General features: G+C 51.3%; 2 protein-coding genes across 3 annotated transcripts in view; both read left to right on the top strand.

Annotated features, from left to right (window-relative positions):
• Window positions 1–283: 283 nt before the first annotated feature.
• On the top strand, window positions 284–8,573 carry aggf1 (angiogenic factor with G patch and FHA domains 1). Its single transcript, XM_072662373.1, has 15 exons — window positions 284–447; window positions 949–1,349; window positions 1,470–1,569; window positions 1,880–2,091; window positions 2,387–2,524; window positions 2,960–3,163; window positions 4,073–4,445; window positions 4,766–4,868; window positions 5,110–5,161; window positions 5,261–5,362; window positions 5,517–5,682; window positions 5,962–6,041; window positions 6,516–6,643; window positions 7,656–7,755; window positions 8,146–8,573. Exons 2-15 carry the CDS (start codon window positions 981–983, stop codon window positions 8,338–8,340), a joined length of 2,322 nt encoding a protein of 773 aa, XP_072518474.1. The 5' UTR covers window positions 284–447; window positions 949–980; the 3' UTR covers window positions 8,341–8,573.
• Window positions 8,574–9,504: 931 nt separating this feature from the next.
• The window catches only part of pde8b (phosphodiesterase 8B), a 44,116-nt gene continuing 34,473 nt past the window's right edge, over window positions 9,505–19,147 (top strand). The window contains exon 1 of one of the 2 annotated variants that reach the window (XM_072661501.1): window positions 9,505–9,826. In XM_072661501.1, coding sequence (XP_072517602.1) covers window positions 9,794–9,826 — 33 coding nt within the window. In that variant the 5' untranslated portion in view covers window positions 9,505–9,793. Of the gene's footprint in view, window positions 9,827–11,270; window positions 11,676–19,147 lie in introns of those variants that run through there. The other variant, XM_072661500.1, reaches the window with a different exon arrangement.

Raw genomic sequence — 19,147 nt, 5'->3', positions numbered from 1 at the left:
CTGTCTTTCTGTCTCCTTGTCTAACGCTTCTTTACTATTATTATTATTATTATTATTATTAATACTCATGTATTAAGTGAAGTTTCTATCATGCTCTTGATTGGTCTGTTTTAATTAGGGCTCCTGATTAAACCACAGTCCTCACAGCAGCAGCAGACTGCAGCGGCCCCTCCCTCCAGGGCAGCAGAGGGCAGCAGAGCGGCAGCGCGGTCCAGCGGCGCCTGTGGAGCCTGTGGAGGAAGTGGGCTCAGTGAAAATGGCCGCGTGGGTCGCAGGGGGAGATAAACACACCGATCTGATCGACTGTAACTGATTTTCTGATCAAACTAACTGTTTGTGCGGTGGGTTTCCCGCGCGGGGTGGTCCTAAGATGTCTGTCTTTGATTTGCAGGTTGAGCTGAGGGGCGGGGCGGAGGAGAGAGAGGGGGAGAGGAGACCGGACCCACGGTGAGAGAGCCCCTCTGTACCCCAGCTGCCCACACACTGCGTGGCCAAATGTTTGTGGACACCCCTCCCAATCAATGCATTCAGCTGCTTTAAGCTGCGCCTATTGCTGATACTGATGTGCAAATGCACGTAAACAGCCTGTCTAGTCCCTGCAGAGGAGAAGTACTGCCAATAGATTAGGACCATCTGGAGCAGATCAGTGTAAACCTATTGTCAGGCATGAAGCCCCCCAGCATTGAGCTGTGGAGTGATGCGGAATGCAATCAAATCCTCACAGCAATGCTCCTAAAAGTAGAAGGTCTTCTTCTCTGGGCAGTAGAGACAGTTACTCCAACTAAAGCAGGGTCAGCTCTTTAATAGCCTTGATTTCAGCAGAAGCAGTGAGTGACTGAATGAATGAATGAGTGAGCAGGTGTCCCAATACTTTTGTCACTGGATGTTATGGAGCACATAGGGCGGGCGGTGTTTTCAGACTGGCTCATGTCCGGATCTTCTGTTCAGTCTTAGCTGGGGAGCGGACGGTGGGCCGCAGGATGGCGAGTGGCGCTGAGGAGAGCTGCACCCCCGGGCCGGCGGATCCGGACCAGCGCGAGAGCTTGGGGTCCGGCGGGGAGAGTTCAGAGGCAGAGGAAAACGACGGCTGCGGGTTTGAGCCAGCGGCCCGGGCCGAGGACGTTCAGGCTGGAGCAGAGTCGCCGCGGCTGCAGACGGCGGGACCAGGGCCCGATGCTGTACCCGGCGGGTCTGGGGGTGAGGTGGGCGTTCTGCGGAAGGAGGTGGAGAGGCTGCAGCGCGAGCTGACGGAGTGTCGGGGGGAACTGCAGAGAGTGCAGAAGCAGCTCAGCCACAGCGCCAGGCTCCAGAACAGCACGGAGAGCTACAACCTGGACCTGAGACAGCAGGTACGAGAGGGCCGCAGCATGCCTCGGGGGTCCCCTACACCTGGTTGGGCTGAGTGACGCAGGGCGGGGGGGGGCTGTGGTGAATTTAGGGGGGTTGATGGCCTGACCTGTGTGCCGTAGGTGGAGAATCTGAGCGCGGAGCTTCATGAACGGAAGAAGAAGGAGAAGAACCGGGTGGAGGCCGAGACTCAGACTGAGGAATACGCCTGGACCGAAACCGGTACCTTAGGGTCCCTCTTTCAAACAAACACACACACACAGCACAGTGCTTATTAACCAGCCCTAACAGTGATCGATTGTAATAATAATAATAATAATAATAATAATAATAATTAATTATTTATTTAAAATCAAATGTAAATATTAATATGAAAATGAACCAGATTACAGTATAAATCAAAACAGTATATTTATTGTATTTAATTTTTAGATATTTTAGTTACAATCAGGGAACCAATGTATTTATTTATTAAAAATATTATTATTTATTTTTCTTAATTTAATCAATGATTTTTTTTTCTATTGATCAGATTATTATAATTACTACTACGGCGGCTACTATCAGTCTGCTGTGGACGGAGCGGCCGAGGCAGAGCCGGGCACCTCCACTGAAGTGCAGGACACCTCAGAGCACGCAGAAGCGTGTCCCACGGCGATGGAGGCGGTGGCGGCATCAGCGGCGGCAGTCAGCGAGCTGCCTCCAGAGGACCAGAGCGTCGTGGCTGGTGCCGAGGTGGCAGAGGTAAGACTGCGTGGATTTATGTGTTGAGGATGTCATTATTAATATTATTATTATTATTATTGGATGGACCACCTCCATCATTCCAGAGAGGTGGGCTTTGTACCCCTCTATAGCCCATGCCTGGCATTCTATTGGCAGTTCTTCTTCTCTACAGGGACTAGACAAGCTGTTTCTGTGCATTTGCACATCTGTGTCAGCAGCTTAAAGCTGCACCCATTAGAAGGAGTGTCCACAAACTTTTGGACATGTGGTGTACATGCAATATCTAATAATACTGGGTGTGTGGTGGTTCCAGGCAGGCGGTGAGGGAAACTCCTCCATAGCGGACATGCTGAGAGCCACAGCGGAGGAGGCTCTGACCCAGACGGGCTTCGTGTTTGACGAGACGTCGGGGATGTACTACGACCACGCCACAGGCTTCTACTACGACTCGGTGAGTTCCCCCGAGACCCCTCCACCTGGAGGACGGCTGCCGTCCAAAGCGGACCTCAGATCCTGACCACAGAAGCCCGGTGTAAACCTGCGAGTCGATGATGACGGGACAGGACTATTTGGACAAAAGTATTGGGACGCCCCTCTTAATTTGTGAATTTCCCCACTGCGGGACTAATAAAGGATTATCTTATCTTATCTTATCTTAATCACTGCCCTCAGGTGTCTGATTCAGTCCCGTCACCACCACAGGTGTATAAAACCAAGCCGGCGGAGGTGTCCCAATACTTCTGTCAATGTAATGTAGAAAGACCCGTGATCTCACTAAATGCTACTAGCTCCTCCTGGGGGAGAATGCTCAGACTGCAGCTCTTTTAATGGTCTGTGGATTCCTTGATTATCATCCAGACTAAGCTCTGCCTCTCGCCTCTTGCAGGCTAGCCAGCTGTATTACGACGCCAACACGGGCATGTACTACTACTACGACCCGGAGAGCGGGAAGTACCAGTTCCACTCCAGAATTGAGCTTCCCACAGCGCAGTCCACGGAGCAGCCGGTTCAGACCAGCAGCAGCCAGAAGAAGAGCAGCAGCAGCAGCAGCAGGAGGGCCGCAGAGAAGGCAGCCCGCTTGGAAAGCAAGGTAAAGCCCTGGCTGATGATTGGTTGTTGGTGTTGTGATGAATGAGGCTGATGGACACTGTTCTCCAGACATCTCCCCTCCCATTCTGGTGCAAAGCTCTCTTCCACACACACACACTGACCGTGAGCATGCTACTGCTGAGGTTGACCGTGTCAGTGGCTGTAGGATGAGGGTCGAGGCGTGGCGGCCGGGTCAGGCTCTGATGCTGTGTTGTTGTTTTTCTTGCCGTAGGTTGAGGCGGTCACTAACTCTTTGGCCAAGCTGAAGATAGCCAAGCGTAGCAGAAGACCAGCACGTAGAGGTAGATGTCCTCCTTCCACCGTTCTGAACCGTGTGCTAGGCGTGAATCTCGTGCTTCTGATTAGATACATCGGCAGCCGGAGCCTGGGGGAGCACAGTCGGCCTTGCCCTTGCTCTCTCCAGTGCGGTGCTGGCTGCCACCGGCGTCTGCTGGCGGCATTTCTTAACAGAGGCGGGTGGCTGGCTGCACCCATGTCGGAAGCGGCGTGTGCCGGGAGCGTTGCGTACGATATTTCATAAATAAAATTATTTATCAAATTAGTAAAAACGTGTATGTCGTCACAGCCGCGCAAAAGCCCTGTATCTTCGTTTTCCACTTTTCTCCATAATGGAAACCTGGCTGTGGTTCTTTATAACGCATCACAATTTCGGACCAGTAGAAACGCCCCAGAATGACCTGGAGTCAAATTTTCTATTATAAGTTCGGAAAGCTTCCCCTCCTCCCGTGAAGCAGCTGATCTGGAGATCCGAGGTTTTTGTGCATGAGTGATTACGAGCCGTTAGAGACCATTAGGATCACACAGACTCTGCACCAATGAATGGGGGGAGAGAGAGGCTGGACCAAACAGGTCCTCAGTCCTGATTGGCTGAATCTCTGCTGACTGACAGGAGCCCGCCAGCGCAGGGGAGGGCTCAGAGGAGCGCGGCGAGGAAAGGAGGGAAGGCCGGCGCAGAAAGGAACGGCGCTCTCGCTCGCGGAGCAGGAAGCGTTCCGGGCGCCGTGGCAACGGAAGGCGGAGGCGGAACGGGTCGCATTCTGACGAGGGGCGTGGCAAGAAGAGGAAGAAGAAGAAGAGGGCTCATAAGAGCAAGAAGTCGCGCTCTGCTGACACGAGCGGCGAGAGCGAGCCGGAGGAGGGAGAGATCACGGGGTCTGAGGGAGAGAAAGAGCCTTCGTCACCCTCATCAGCATCGTCCTCATCCTCTCCTCCGGCCTCCCCATCAGCAGAGAGCCCGGAGAGAGAAACCCAGAGTCAGGAAGGTGAGGAAGGAAGGCTCCCTTCATCCCCTACAAATTAAACACACCGCAGGCTGGACAGGCGAGGATGGGGGACCGGCTCCATATTAATACCTATGGGGTTAGAATGGGGTGTCAGGAAAGCTCCTGGAGATGGAATAGGGTGGAGGTGTCCCAATACTTTTGTCCAGTTCAGCTGGTTTTATATTATTAATATAAACTGGCCCTACTGAAATTCACTCCTGCTGTAGTCCTGGTTACCCTGGTTTTGCTGCTATGGCATGCGGTAAAAGTGCAAAGCATGGACGTGTGTGTGTGTGTGTGTGTGTGTGTGTGTTTTGCAGAAGCCTGGCCTCCGTGTGTGAGGGTGACTGTGGTCCGTTCTCCCGTCCTGCAGCCTGGAACTCTCTTCATCCTCACGGCTGATGCTGTGGCGACTATCGGCCGGTCAGTAGCGGTCCAGGACTGGCCTTCACTAAAGCGTCTTAGCCCCGAACACTCTCTCTCTCTCTCTCGCAGTTGGCAGAATCTTAATGTTAAAGGAATGGTTCGGTCAGTAATGCTAGTGCTAATGCTAATGTCCAGGCAGGATTTTTACTTTCTGATACTTCCCATCTATACTGGTGTCAGCAGTGAGAACTATAGTAACTGTGTGTGTGTGTGTGTGTGTGTGTGTGTTCTGTGACAGAGAGAAGGACATGAACCATGCCATCAGGGTTCCTGAGATGGGAGTGAGTAAGGTATGAGAGCGTCTGACCACTACACAGCCTGTGTGTGTGTTCCGCTCTGGTGTGTGTTGATCAGGATCAGCAGCCAGGTGTGTGTTTTCTGTCTTCCAGTCTCATGCGGAGGTGTTCTTTGATCAGGATCAGCAGTGCTACATGCTGGTAGACCAGGGCAGTCAGAACGGCACGGTCGTCAACGGCAACAGAATACTACAGGTACCCCTTCTCGCGGTCCAGACCTGCCTGTTCACTCGCTGCCTAATGATGTAGATCCACCCCCTGACAGCCAGGAGCCGCTGGACCCAGATCACCGGTGTTGGTCTCTTCAGCTGGCTGGTTCTAATGTTCTGGCTGATCCGTGTCTCCGCAGCCGAAGGTGAGGTGTGACCCGTGTCCTCTGACCCACGGCGATGAGGTGAAGCTCGGGGAGACGGTTTTGTCCTTCCACATCCACTCAGGCACCGACACCTGCGACGGCTGTGAACCAGGTCAGGTCCGAGCTCACCTGAGCCGGCGCCGCCCAGAGGAGAACACGGGTAAGCACGCACGTACACACACACACAAACACACACACACACACACACACACACACCGCTGTGCTTGAACCCTGGCCGGGGTCTGATATGATCAGTCCTGGCAGCATTATGGCTTTTATATTTATAGTGAGAGAGGACGGCGCCGACGCCCCACTAACACACACACACACACTCTCTCTCTTTCTCCATAATCTGTCACCTGTCTGCATGATTACACACTGTGTGTAGCTGTGATGACTGACCGCTGTGTACCCTTGTGTGTGTGTGTGTGTGTTTCAGTGTGTGTGTTGAGTAAGGAGGATAAAGAGGTGCAGAGGCAGAAAGAGCTCAAACAGATCAAGATCAAGTACGGCCTCAAAGTGAGTCTGACTCCGTCTGATCCGTCTGTCTGATCCACACTTACTAGTGAGCCCAGAGAGGTTCTTTATACTGCAGCTGAATAACAGGATGAACGGACCAATAGAAACGCTCCAAAATGACCCCCTCAGCCCTGACATCCTAACTACGGTAACAACTAAAAATATGGACTACTGGGTGTCCAAACTTTTGACTGGTACTGTGCACATATAAAATGTTCCCCTTCAGCATCAATGTGCCAGAAGTCCATTCTGAGGACACCCTCACTACAGCGGCTCTAGAACGGCCCACCGTTCGCCCGGTGCGGCGGCCAGATCGCACCCTTTGCCCGCGGGCGATGGTCCTGCACTCGGCTGCAGCTGACGGGCATGCCTGGGTTCCTTAAAGAGCAGGGGTGGTCATAATGCTCTGAAAATGTAGACGGACACACGAACAGACGGATAGATAGTGTGTGTGTGTGTGTGTGTGTGTTACAGAGCAGCGAGTATGAGGAGAGCGGGGCATTAAGGAACAGTAAGTACAAGGACCGAGCCGAGAGCAGGAGACAGACGGTGGGCAGCGAGGGGACCTTCTACAGAGACGCCGCTCCAGCATCTCTGCATGTGTACGTATTTCCTCGAGCACCTTCCCTTCCTCGGTCACGACTGGGTCTGCAGCATCCCATCCTGGTGATCAGCTGACCTCCGCTGCAGTGGTTCTGAAACCGCGCACATGCAGATCAGCTCCTTACAGGCCACATCATGGCAGTGGGGCGCAGGGGGCGGAGCTTGCCCCTTCAGTGTTCCGATGCAAGCTGCAGAAACTGTCGTGGGCTGACCTCAGTAGAGTAGAGCAGAGGTCATGGCTGGGAGCTCAGCTGCGTCCCGGAGGTGGGTGTCTGGTCCCGTCCCGGGTGGAACTCAGGACTTTATTAATAACCGATTTCAGGAACTGGCTGTGATGGATGATCCGGCCGTGCTGAAGCAGGTTGGAGATTACCATCTGCAGTAAATTTCCCCGCAGGGCAGAGAGCAGAGCTCGGTTCTCGCTCACGCTCCTGTGAGAACATGGCCTCGGCCCCTCGGTGGCCCCTGGACATCTGGCGGCTCACCAGCTTTAGAATCCCGAGCCATGTCGCTTTGCTGTCAGCATGAGCTCGGGACCCGCCGCTTAAGTCCTTACCCTTAAACTGCAAACCCTTAAACTACAATACTTAATTAAATAATTACTTAGTTTTATTTATTTATTTATTTACTGACATTCATACTTTTACAATACATAAAAAAAACAATAACTAAATGTACGAGTCTGCATACGTCTGAGAAATGGGTCATTAACCCGATCAGCTGCCCGGTGTCCTCACTTCCTGCTGCGCTACATCTCACACACACACACACTTTTTACAGCTCACACTTTTTTACATAGTTGTAAATGAAACGCACCTAAATAAAGCATCTGATTAAGTAAACAAATGTTCAGACAGGTGTGCGCGTGTGTGTGTGTGTGTTAGTTGCTTGTCCTTTGTCACAGTTGCACTTCCTCTTTTGCTGCTGTTCCTTACCACCACCTCGTCACAGCAGCATCTGAACCGCTGATTTGCTGCTGTAATGTGTGTGTGTGTGTGTGTGTGTGTGTAGGGAGATCAATGAGGAGAATAAAGGCCGACAGATGTTGGAGAAAATGGGCTGGAAGAGCGGAGAGGGACTGGGCAAAGACAGCGCCGGCATCACAGAGCCTGTAAACAAACACACACACATATGAAATGATTATTAATGATTTATTGATAGAGATTGAGTTCCGTATGCAGGTGTGATTTGTGGGACTGTAGTTACTGAAAGTAGCCCACCTGTTCCTGCACAGGCCCCTCTGTGAAGGCTGCAGGGCTTTGATGGCGCACTGGGAGGTAAGGGGGGTGCCTTGCCTTTCTTGCCAGCATAGGAGGAGGAGCTCCGTCTGGGAGTTCTCCTGGTCTTCCGCACTTCCCCTCCCAGTAGCCCCATCAGATCCTCTGCAGCAGCAGTGGTGGTCTGACCAGTCCTAAAGAGTTCGGTTCTGAGACTTTACTAAACTGGACAGTGTCTGAAATCAGGATGGCTCCCAAACGTCTGTCTCTCTCTGTCTCTGCAGATCGGGCTGCAGGTGCATCCGGCGCAGTCCGGGCTGGGCTCCACCGCTGCTCTCACGGTGGAGGAGGCGTCTGCAGGCCGGAGTAAGAAGCAGCAGAACTGGGAGCGGGCGAGGGAGCGGTTCTCGCAGGCCGAACCGCACACCCCAACACCGAAGCCCCCGCAGACCTGGATCAAAGGGCAGCCTGCTGACTGACCGGGAGAAGACGGGTCTTTGTCTGCGTTCGCCTGGTCCTGGGGCGTCGCCGTTCCGGGAGAAGGACACGTCCTCGGAGAGCGACCGGTCCCATGAGTTTTATTCATGTGGAGGTCCGGCCTGGGCGAGAGACTGGGGGGACTGTACTGTACAGCTGAAGCTGAGGAGCAGGGGGTTGTGAGGAGATCTGAGTTCTGTACATTTCTGATATTTTCTTAATAAAATTGGAGTAAACAACAACAACGGTGGATGTGGACTTCTGTTCAGGACTCTCTAGACCCCGGTTACCTGACGATGGGGACGCCATAGCAGCATCTTAGCAAATGACGGCTATACCTTAGCAGCCAATACCTATACCTTGGAAACACTTTAACAACAACCTGTTACCATACCAACCCATGATCAAAATAAGCAACACGCAGCACCTTAGCAACCAACACATTTACCCTAGCAACAACCTGTTGCCATAACAACCGCCTAGCAACACCCATGTCACAGCCGCACGCCGGAGCTGTTCTGAGTCACGGTTTACGTAACGCTGCTTTAATGAGGTTTAAGTGTGAAAGCTAGCCGAGCAAGCTGAGCTGTTCGTCTCTCTCACTCTGCACGATTCATTAGACCTCGAGTTTTAGAAGTGCTGGGTTTAGATTTTAAGATAATTACATTACTGATAAAAGAGCTCGGTTCACTTCAGAATCGGTTCAACTGCTCCGCTTTAAAAGATCCGATTCCTCGAGCGTCCGCTAACGTTTCTGTCCAGTGGTTTATAATTTAATGGGGAGACACACCTGTGAAACCGACTCCTTCTTTGGTGTCGGTCACTTGGAATTGGATTCGGAGTCGACTCCGATGCCGGGCTGTGTTTTGAGAATGTTGAGATTATATTCTGAGGGAATTGAATTCAAGAAGAATTTTAAAGAGAGTCGATTCTCTGCACTGTCCTGACGAGAAAAGGTCAGTTCACTTTGGAATCGGTTCCACTGATCCGATTCCTCGAGCGTTCGTTCACGACAGACGTCTTGTTCACGGTCAAAGCCGTCTGGAATCGACTCCATCGAGTCGTATTCAGAGTCGACTCATAGCTCTGTGTCGTCGTCACCACCCTGAAGGAATGTCACTCGAATCGTTTTCATCAACCAGGCTCGCGCTCTGCCGCTGCCACAGTGGGGGCCTCGCTCGGGAATCGGTTCGCCTCGTCCGGTTCCTCGAGGAGTCGTTCGCGCGCGGCGCTAGGACCGCGGGAAGCGCGCGCTGTGTGAGGCTCGTGGGGGTGAGGAGAGGAAAGTTGTGAAGGTAGCGCTCGGAAAGTTCCCCTCCGGTCGACGGCCGCTGCTCTCCGGGACAGGATGGTGGAGGGAGGCGCTCTCGGCGGCGGCGGCGGCGTTTCGTGACGGACTCGTCGGAATTAGCTACTAGCTGCGTTAACGGTAACGTCGAGACATTCAGCCGCGACATGAACCAGCCGGCCAACGGACCCCTCAGAAAGGTGAGAGCCCGTCAGGTTCGGGGAGGAACACGTGAGGAGGAGGAGGAGAGGTCCGTTAACGGTGACCGGGGTCTCGCGCCTCGGGGTTAGTTAGCGGACTGTAGCTGAAGCGGGCGCGAGCTCCACTCTGAGGTAAAGTTGAGGTTTTATGAGCTAATATTCCTGTTTAAATCCTTTTTACCGTGTAATCGTATATATTTTACGCCGCTAGCTCGCTAGCTCCATTTATTAACGACCGCGGAGGATCCCGTTATGCGAGAGCCGGAACCCGCCGCCGGTCTCCCGCCAGACCAGCCCGCATTGCCCCGGTTCTCCGTGATTCCCTCTAATCCCAAACCTGATACCTCGTAAGTACCTCAGTGTCTCCCCGTAACGTCCCCCCCAACCTGCGGCGCGGGTCCCACGGCTGCAGCGCCGCTGCGCCACCGCCAGGGGGCGGCCACGGACACGCGCTGCTGAACAGCCGGGCTGAGCGCGTTCTGCTCTGATCGATCCGGTGATCGATTACATATTTATACAGTTCAGATCAATCAGAAATAGAAGACATAATGAGGTAAAGCAGCTGAGACTTTGGGAGGGGGAGCATTGCTGTGAGGATTTGATTGCATTCATGATAAGTGGTGGCCAAAAGTTTGTGGACACCTGTTGGTCCAGCGTTAATAGGGGGTTTGCACCCTTAGCCCCCGCGCCTACTTTTTCTGGGAAGGTTTTACACGTAGGTTCTAGGTTCTTCTGACCCAGTCATTATCTAGAACCTCACAGTCTGGGGTCGGGTTCTCACGCTTGTCCCTCCTTTCCTGCTTCATCACCTTCATCGTCTTCAAGACCTGCCCCTGTTCACCCGCTGCCTGATGGGTGGACAGCGGGTGTCCCAATACTTTTGTCCAGAGTAGCGTCCCCATCAGCGGGAGGGCGCGTGCTCCGCTTCTCGCGGTGCATCACGTCGGCGCGCGCACGCACGCACGCACGCACGTCAAGCATTCCACTGTGCCTATATGTCAGCGCGGTGCGCGCGTGGGCGGCGCGAGCGCGCGCCAGACGCCTTGGCGCGCGCAGCGGAGCAGAGCGGCGCTGCTGAGATGAGAGGAGCAGCGCGAGGGAGGCAGAGAGCGCGAGCGGGAGGGAGGGAGGGGGATCGTTTCGGCGCCTCGCGCACACAGAGAGCAGTCACTATGAGCTGACTGTTATCATCATCATCTTCTTCATCATCTTCATCACCACCACTCCTCCTCCTCCTCCGCGCGCGCGCGCTTTCTGTGTTTACTGCACCGAGGCGGCGCGCGGTAACCGCGCGAGAGCGACAGTGGTTTAAAAATAAACAGAAACAGCAGAGGAGCGATGGAGCTTTGATCGTCGTCACGTCGCGGGAGAGCGAGGCTGAGCACGCGGGAGGGAGATGGAGCTCGCGGCGGCGGCGGCGGCGGGAGCGGGAGCGGGGACGGGGTCTGCTTGATGCGCGGGAGAAGCGGGCGTCGCCGGGGCGACAGCACAGCGGCACCGAGCGCAGCACGAGCACGAGGAGGGGGAGGAGGAGGAGGAGGTGAAGGCTCGCGCCCGCGCTCGCGCCATGGGCTGCGCGCCCAGCATCCACGTCTCTCAGAGCGGAGTGATCTACTGCCGCGACTCGGACGAGTCCAACTCCCCGCGCCAGACCACCGCGCTCTCGCACGGGCTGTTCGTGAAGAGCGACGCGGCGGACTCGCTGCCCTCCGTCATCGCCTACCAGAGCGGCAGGCGCGCGCGCAGCGGCTCTCGGCGCGAGCGGACAGACTGCAGCGGCAGCGGCGGCGGCGGCACTGCGCATGCGTGCACCGAAGCCGAGACCCAGACCAGCCACGCCAGCGTGAAGGTGCGTGACTGCACCGGTGGTCGGTTATTTACTCGGTCGGTCGGTCGGTTGTTTGTTTGTTTGTTTGTTTGTTTGTTGACGGGCGACCAGGAGAAGCAGACGGTATCTCGTGCATCGTTGCAGGCTCCTGTTTGCGCGTGCTGCAAAGTTGGGCCTGAACGTTTCTAACACCAGTTCATCCAGAACAACATAGCTGCTGCTGAGGATGATGATGATGAAGATGATAGTGGGCCTGGCAGTAGCAGCGGTGATGATGGATGTCAGTGGGACTGCCAGCAGGAATGATTATTGATAGTAATACTGCTGATAAACAGTACAGGGATAATAACAGCAGTGACGACCGTAATAACAGTACGAACCAGAGTAGTAATAACCATTATAGTGATAATGTTGATGATAATGAAAACAGTAATAATCATTTAAAGACTAGCAGTAATAGTGTCAATAATAATCAATAATAGAATATTCATATGGCATAAATCCATATGAAGATATAACAATACTAATGTAATAATAGTGATGTTCGTTATGACCATGATGGGAATAGTGGCGTTGGAACATTGGTGACGATGGTGGTAATGGAACGGTAATAGTACTGATGGTGGTGACGATGGTGGTAATGGAACGGTAATAGTACTGATGGTGGTGACGATGGTGGTAATGGAACGGTAATAGTACTGATGGTGGTAATGGAACGGTAATAGTACTGATGGTGGTGACGATGGTGGTAATGGAACGGTAATAGTACTGATGGTGGTGACGATGGTGGTAATGGAACGGTAATAGTACTGATGGTGGTGACGATGGTGGTAATGGAACGGTAATAGTACTGATGGTGGTGACGATGGTGGTAATGGTACGGTAATAGTACTGATGGTGGTAATGGAACGGTAATAGTACTGATGGTGGTGACGATGGTGGTAATGGAACGGTAATAGTACTGATGGTGGTGACGATGGTGGTAATGGTACGGTAATAGTACTGATGGTGGTGACGATGGTGGTAATGGTACGGTAATAGTACTGATGGTGGTAATGGAACGGTAATAGTACTGATAGTGGTGACGATGGTGGTAATGGAACGGTAATAGTACTGATGGTGGTGACGATGGTGGTAATGGAACGGTAATAGTACTGATGGTGGTGACGATGGTGGTAATGGTACGGTAATAGTACTGATGGTGGTAATGGAACGGTAATAGTACTGATGGTGGTGACGATGGTGGTAATGGAACGGTAATAGTACTGATGGTGGTGACGATGGTGGTAATGGAACGGTAATAGTACTGATGGTGGTGACGATGGTGGTAATGGTACGGTAATAGTACTGATGGTGGTAATGGAACGGTAATAGTACTGATAGTGGTGACGATGGTGGTAATGGAACGGTAATAGTACTGATGGTGGTGACGATGGTGGTAATGGAACGGTAATAGTACTGATGGTGGTGACGATGGTGGTAATGGAACGGTAATAGTACTGATGGTGGTGACGATGGTGGTAATGGTACGGTAATAGTACTGATGGTGGTGACGATGGTGGTAATGGAACGGTAATAGTACTGATGGTGGTGACGATGGTGGTAATGGAACGGTAATAGTACTGATGGTGGTGACGATGGTGGTAATGGAACGGTAATAGTACTGATGGTGGTGACGATGGTGGTAATGGTACGGTAATAGTACTGATGGTGGTGACGATGGTGGTAATGGAACGGTAATAGTACTGATGGTGGTGATGATGGTGGTAATGGTACGGTAATAGTACTGATGGTGGTGATGGTACGGTAATAGTACTGATAGTGGTGATGATGGTGGTAATGGTACGGTAATAGTACTGATGGTGGTGATGATGGTGGTAATGGTACGGTAATAGTACTGATGGTGGTGATGATGGTGGTAATGGTACGGTAATAGTACTGATGGTGATGATGGTACAGTAATAGTACTGATGGTGGTGATGATGGTGGTAATGGTACAGTAATAGTACTGATGGTGGTGATGATGGTGATAATGGTACAGTAATAGTACTGATGGTGGTGATGATGGTGATAATGGTACAGTAATAGTACTGATAGTGGTGATGATGGTGATAATGATGATGTTGGTGGTGATGATGGTGATAATGATGATGTTGGTGGTGATGATGGTGATAATGGTACAGTAATAAAAATGACAATAATCATGTTGAAGATGATAAATTAGGATAAATTACTCTTAGGTGCCCGTCCTCATCCCAGTCCCCGTCCCCTAAGACTTCAGAACTCAGGGATAAGGCCTGTATAGATCTGCATCATGAGCTGAACTCTGTGTGTGTGTGTGTGTGTGTGTGTGTGTGTGGCTGTCTGTTTACCCCTCTGGCTTAAGGCTCTGCTGGGTGTGAACAATCACATGCAAAAAGGATGATGAGGCTCGGACCGTTCCAGACACACACACACACACACACACACACACAGTGCTGTGTGTTCTCCCAGAACTAAAGGAAGTGGTAGGAGGGTCAGTTAATAGCCTGATGATGATGATGAAGATGAGGTGTTTGGCAGAGCCAAAATCTCTGCAGTAAAAGAGGGTTTATCCCAGACTTGTGGAGCTACAGGTTAGACTAGATTAGACCTACCGAGTGCCTTCACTCACTGGCCACTTTATTAGAAACACCTACCGAGTGCCTTCACTCACTGGCCACTTTATTAGAAACACCTACCGAGTGCCTTCACTCACTGGCCACTTTATTAGAAACACCTACCGAGTGCCTTCACTCACTGGCCACTTTATTAGAAACACCTACCGTGTGCCTTCACTCACTGGCCACTTTATTAGAAACACCTACCGAGTGCCTTCATTCACTGGCCACTTTATTAGAAACACCTACCGAGTGCCTTCACTCACTGGCCACTTTATTAGAAACACCTACCGAGTGCCTTCACTCACTGGCCACTTTATTAGAAACACCTACCGAGTGCCTAGTGTCTACTAGATGTTGGAGGAGCATTGCTGTGAGAATTTGATTGCATTCAGCCTCAAGAGCATTTGTTGGTAAGGTCAGGATGATCATCCCATCCAAAAGTACTGGATGGAGCTCCTCCACCATCATTCCAGAGAACACAGTTCCTCCACTGCTCCACAATGCTGGGGGGCTTTATACCCCTCTAGCTCACGCCTGGCATTATTAGGCAGCATGGAGCCGATAGGGTCATCAGTGTTTATCTGCTGCAGAGAGAACCCATGATGAATATTTCTATAAATAATAATAATGCGAGAGAAGCAGTTCTCCTCTGGGTAGGTACTGTGTGTGTGTGGGGTGGGGGGTGAAGAGGGGGTTGGATATGGACTGTGCTTGTGACAAGCAATATGTCAGAGGTCAAAGGTCACTCATTAGCCTTGTCTTTGTTGACCTCTGCTGTGTGCATGTGAGAAATGGGACTGGATGTCATAGTAAGGATGAAAGACAGGCAGGTTGCCATGGTTTCCAGGTGTTTGCATGCGAGTGTGTGTGTGTGTGTGTGTGTGGAGAAATGGGTTCTGCGCCATGGCGAGCTTTGTTGAGGATGATGATGAGTTCTGAGAGACGGGCTGAGAGGGGGGTTTGGCCATGAGCGTGTGGTCAGTCTAGGTCCGGTGCTTGTTAACAACGTTAGCCTAGCATTGCACGTCCGATACCGAACCAGACGTCTTGGATGATCATTCGCTTTTCCCCCCTGAGCTCCTCCTTTAGAGCAGAGCCGGTCCAGTCAGAGGAGAGTTCCCCAAACCATGGTCCAGAACCTCGTCGTGTCCAACCTGCTTTATGATTCAGAGCAATGTCCTTCACCCTGCAGAGTTTAGCTCCACCCCGAATCTAACACACCTGATCCAGATGATTAAGGCCTTCAGGAGCAACTGAACACTACAGTCAGCTGTGCTGGATCTGAACCCTTGAGTGGAAGATCTCCAGGACCAGGATTGAGCGTCCCTGCTCTGCACTGAAGCTGCCAGTAGTAGCTCCATCAGCATGAACGTCCAATCAGATCACAGCTCAGTTACAGCTCAGGACATTATACAGTATTTATGGTGAGATTTCACCCTGAACTGGATCAGTAAGGACTGAACCCACGTCTCTTTTTTTTAATGTCACTTTACGAGTCTGGAGTATCGGGGTTAAAGAGAGAGAGTTAGTTCTGAGAGGATTTTATAGAGAGCAGAAAATGTTGATCAGTATCAGAGTGTGTCTGACGACTCCGGCAGGTCTGACTATAACAGCCTGATTAAGAGGAGAGAGCCAGGAGGTAACACAGACACGGGAGCTCCCTGAAACACTAGCGTCCATCTGCTCCACCGTCCACAAACCTGTGAGTGCTGACCTCAGTGTACTACAATTCCCTGTGTCCTCGAACCCCTGGACCTGCAGCCCTTATCTTAGAAACATTAATTACCAAAAGCTGAACTAAACAGATGAGTTTCAGCCTAGATTTAAAGACTGAGACTGAGTCCCGAACATTATCTGGAAGGTTATTCCAGAGTTGGGGGCTTTATAAGAAAAGGCTCTTCCCCCTGCTGAGGGTTTCTGAATTTTGGGAACGAGTAAGAGTCCAGCATCCTGAGATCTAAGTAGTCTTGATGGTTCGTAATATGTAATAAGATCCCGCAGGTACTCAGGAGCGAGGCCATGTAGGGCTTTATATGTTAATAGAGGAATTTTATAATCAGTGCTGAACTGAACTGGGATCAGTGCAGTGCTGATAGAACTGGACTGATATGGTCAGATGTTCTAGTTTTAGTAAGGACCCTGACTGCAGTGTTCTGAACCAGCTGAAGTTTATTGAGGTTCCTGCTGGAACAGCCTGACAGTAGTGCATTACAGTAATCTAGCCTTGAGTCTAGCCTTGAGGTAATAAAAGCGTGTACTAGCTTTTCTGCGTCCTGTAGTGATAAGGAGTCTCTTAGTTTGGAGATGTTCCTAAGCTGCATAAAGGCTGTTCTACTAATATCAGCTACATGTTGCTCAAATGATAAATCTCAGTCGAATGTGACGCCATAGCATCAGCCAAGTCTAACATCAAGTCTTATGGTTTATTTCTAGAGTCTTTTGGACCTAAAAGGAGAAGCTGGGTTTTGTCACTGTCAAGAATAAGGAAGTTATGTGACATCCAGAGTTTTATATCCTTTACACAGTCCTCCGTTTTACTCTAAATTTATCGTCAGGTTTGGCTGATATATAGAGCTGTGTGTCATCTGCATAACAGTGGAAATTAACGCCATGTCTGCTTATAACTGAGCCCAGTGGTGACATGGATAATGTAAATAATAGTGGTCCTAAAATTGAGCCTTGCGGAACTCCATATCTTACTACTTACTTTTTAGGCACAGATAGCGTTCAGTTAGATATGATCTGAACCACGATAGGGCTGTTCCTGTGGGGGAACCCCCTCCCTGTCTTTTAAGAACGCTGTAACCAGACTAGTCTTTCAGAAGGTTCTTTGAGTGTGTTTGGTTCTAAACAGAACCACTGTCTTTATTAAAGAACCCCTGAAGAACCGCCCATTACCTTCATAACGATAACCAACCAATCCTAGAGTTCGGGATCACGGGGCTGTTCATTATCTCCTCTGTACAACACGTGTGGACATGGTAAGCATCAGCACTGTGTGTGTGTGTGTGTGTGTGTGTGTGTGTGTGAGAAAGAGATTGTATATGTAAGCCCCCATTAGCCAAAGTCTGCAGCTTCTCACAGTGGCTTTGTTTGGAGTTCAGGGCGTCCGTCATCATGTGAAGTTCTACCTTGTTTTTGTTATGTTTTATCTTTAACACACACACACACACACACACACACACACACACTCTCACTCTACCACTCTCTCTCTCTATGCTATTAGCAGCAGTTAGACACAGGCCGTGCAGAGCCGAACCCCTGCCCCCTTACATCCCTGCTGCGATCCCTTATACACTGTGTCCAAATGCTCTCAGCTATTTTAAGCTGCACCCATTGTTGACACAGATGTGCAAATGCACACACAGCTTGTCTCTAGTCCCTGTAGAGAAGAAGTACTGCCAATAGAATAGGACTCTCTGGAGCAGATAAACATCATGACCCTATTGGTACCAGGCTGCCTAATGCAGGCGTGAGCTAGAGGGGTATAAAGCCCCCCAGCATTGAGCTGTGGAGCAGTGGAAGAGCTGTGTTCTCTGGAATGATGGTGGTGGAGCTCCATCCAGTACTTTTGGATGGAGAGGAAGCTTGTGAACTATAGAGGGCACAGTCCACATCTGCTACAGAACAGAGGGGTCTGTATGGGGGGCTGTTAAGATTAAGATTAGTGCACAGCCTATACCGCATAGCAGGGTGGACAGTTCTGGTTCCGGTGGACCGGATTCCTGGTTCTGATCCAGCTCACCTGTTCATCTGCAGGTGTAGTCGCCCTGTTAGAGCAGGGAGTTTAGCACACCGGGCTGGACCTGTTGCCCTAGTGTCCACCCCTGCCTTATAGTGTTAGTGTATCGTCTTAGTCTTAGTCTCTCTCTCAAGATGTAAAGGAGCTTTATTGGCAGGACTGTAGTGACCACAATATTGCCAAAGCATTATTAGCAGCTGTGGTCACTGAGCCGGTGCTTGGTCAGGGTCCGTCTCTGCTGCGGGTCTCTGACGGTCAGGAGGTCCAGGTCCAATCTGGACTCTGGTTTTATCATACAGAAGCGTTGTAGTTTACTCGGAGTCTGGGTTTGGTTCTCCCAGTGTTCTAGATAGCTGTTCTTGCTGTGAGCGATGAGCTGACTGGTGTTTAGACGGAGCTGTTGGACAGTGCTGTGATGGCCTGTCTGAGGGTCAGAGAGTCTCAGGACCAGCTAGCTGACTGACGGGACTCTGTTCTGGGCTCTGTAGAGGATCTCTCTGGGACTGGATTTTAGTGCTTCCGGAAATGTGGGGATGTTTTTGGATGTTTCTAATCGGGGAGGGGGAACCAGCCTGATTCTGGCTGGATCACACTGTGGAACTGCTTACACCAGACGGAGATGGGAATAGCGATGTTGGGAAACCTCTTCCGGGTCGCGTACCGAGTTCTCCGGGCTTTTTCCTTCAGTGCGTTCACTGCAGTGCTGAAGCTGCCCGGCGGCCGAGGGCGAACTGGTACCCATGTAGCCATGGACATCTGGGCTTTTTCTGAAAGACCGTAATATTGGGGTTCTTTAGGTTTACAGCCAGGGCCCAGTTCTGGCAGTGAACCCTCCCCGGCCCACCCGCCCGCCTCTCAGTACGGGTTGCCAGTTCTTCTCCTCTTTTCCGTGTTCAGTTTGTAAATGTTTAAATCTCTCTCACTTTACTTCTGTTTATTTGTGTGACGCAAGAGTGAGCGAGAGAGCGAGCGGAGACTGATATGAACTCCAGAGTGTGTGTGTGTGTGTGTGTGTGTGTGTGTGTGTGTGTGTGTGTGTGTGTGTGTGATCTCATCTGGAACGCTCCATGTGCAACACACACACACGCGGTCCTGAGTGATGCAGATGT

Source organism: Salminus brasiliensis, chromosome 18, assembly GCF_030463535.1.
Source record: "Salminus brasiliensis chromosome 18, fSalBra1.hap2, whole genome shotgun sequence".
Lineage (NCBI taxonomy): Eukaryota > Metazoa > Chordata > Actinopteri > Characiformes > Bryconidae > Salminus > Salminus brasiliensis.
The sequence above is the reverse complement of the archived record's forward strand: the minus strand, read 5'-3'. Positions and strand labels throughout refer to the sequence as shown.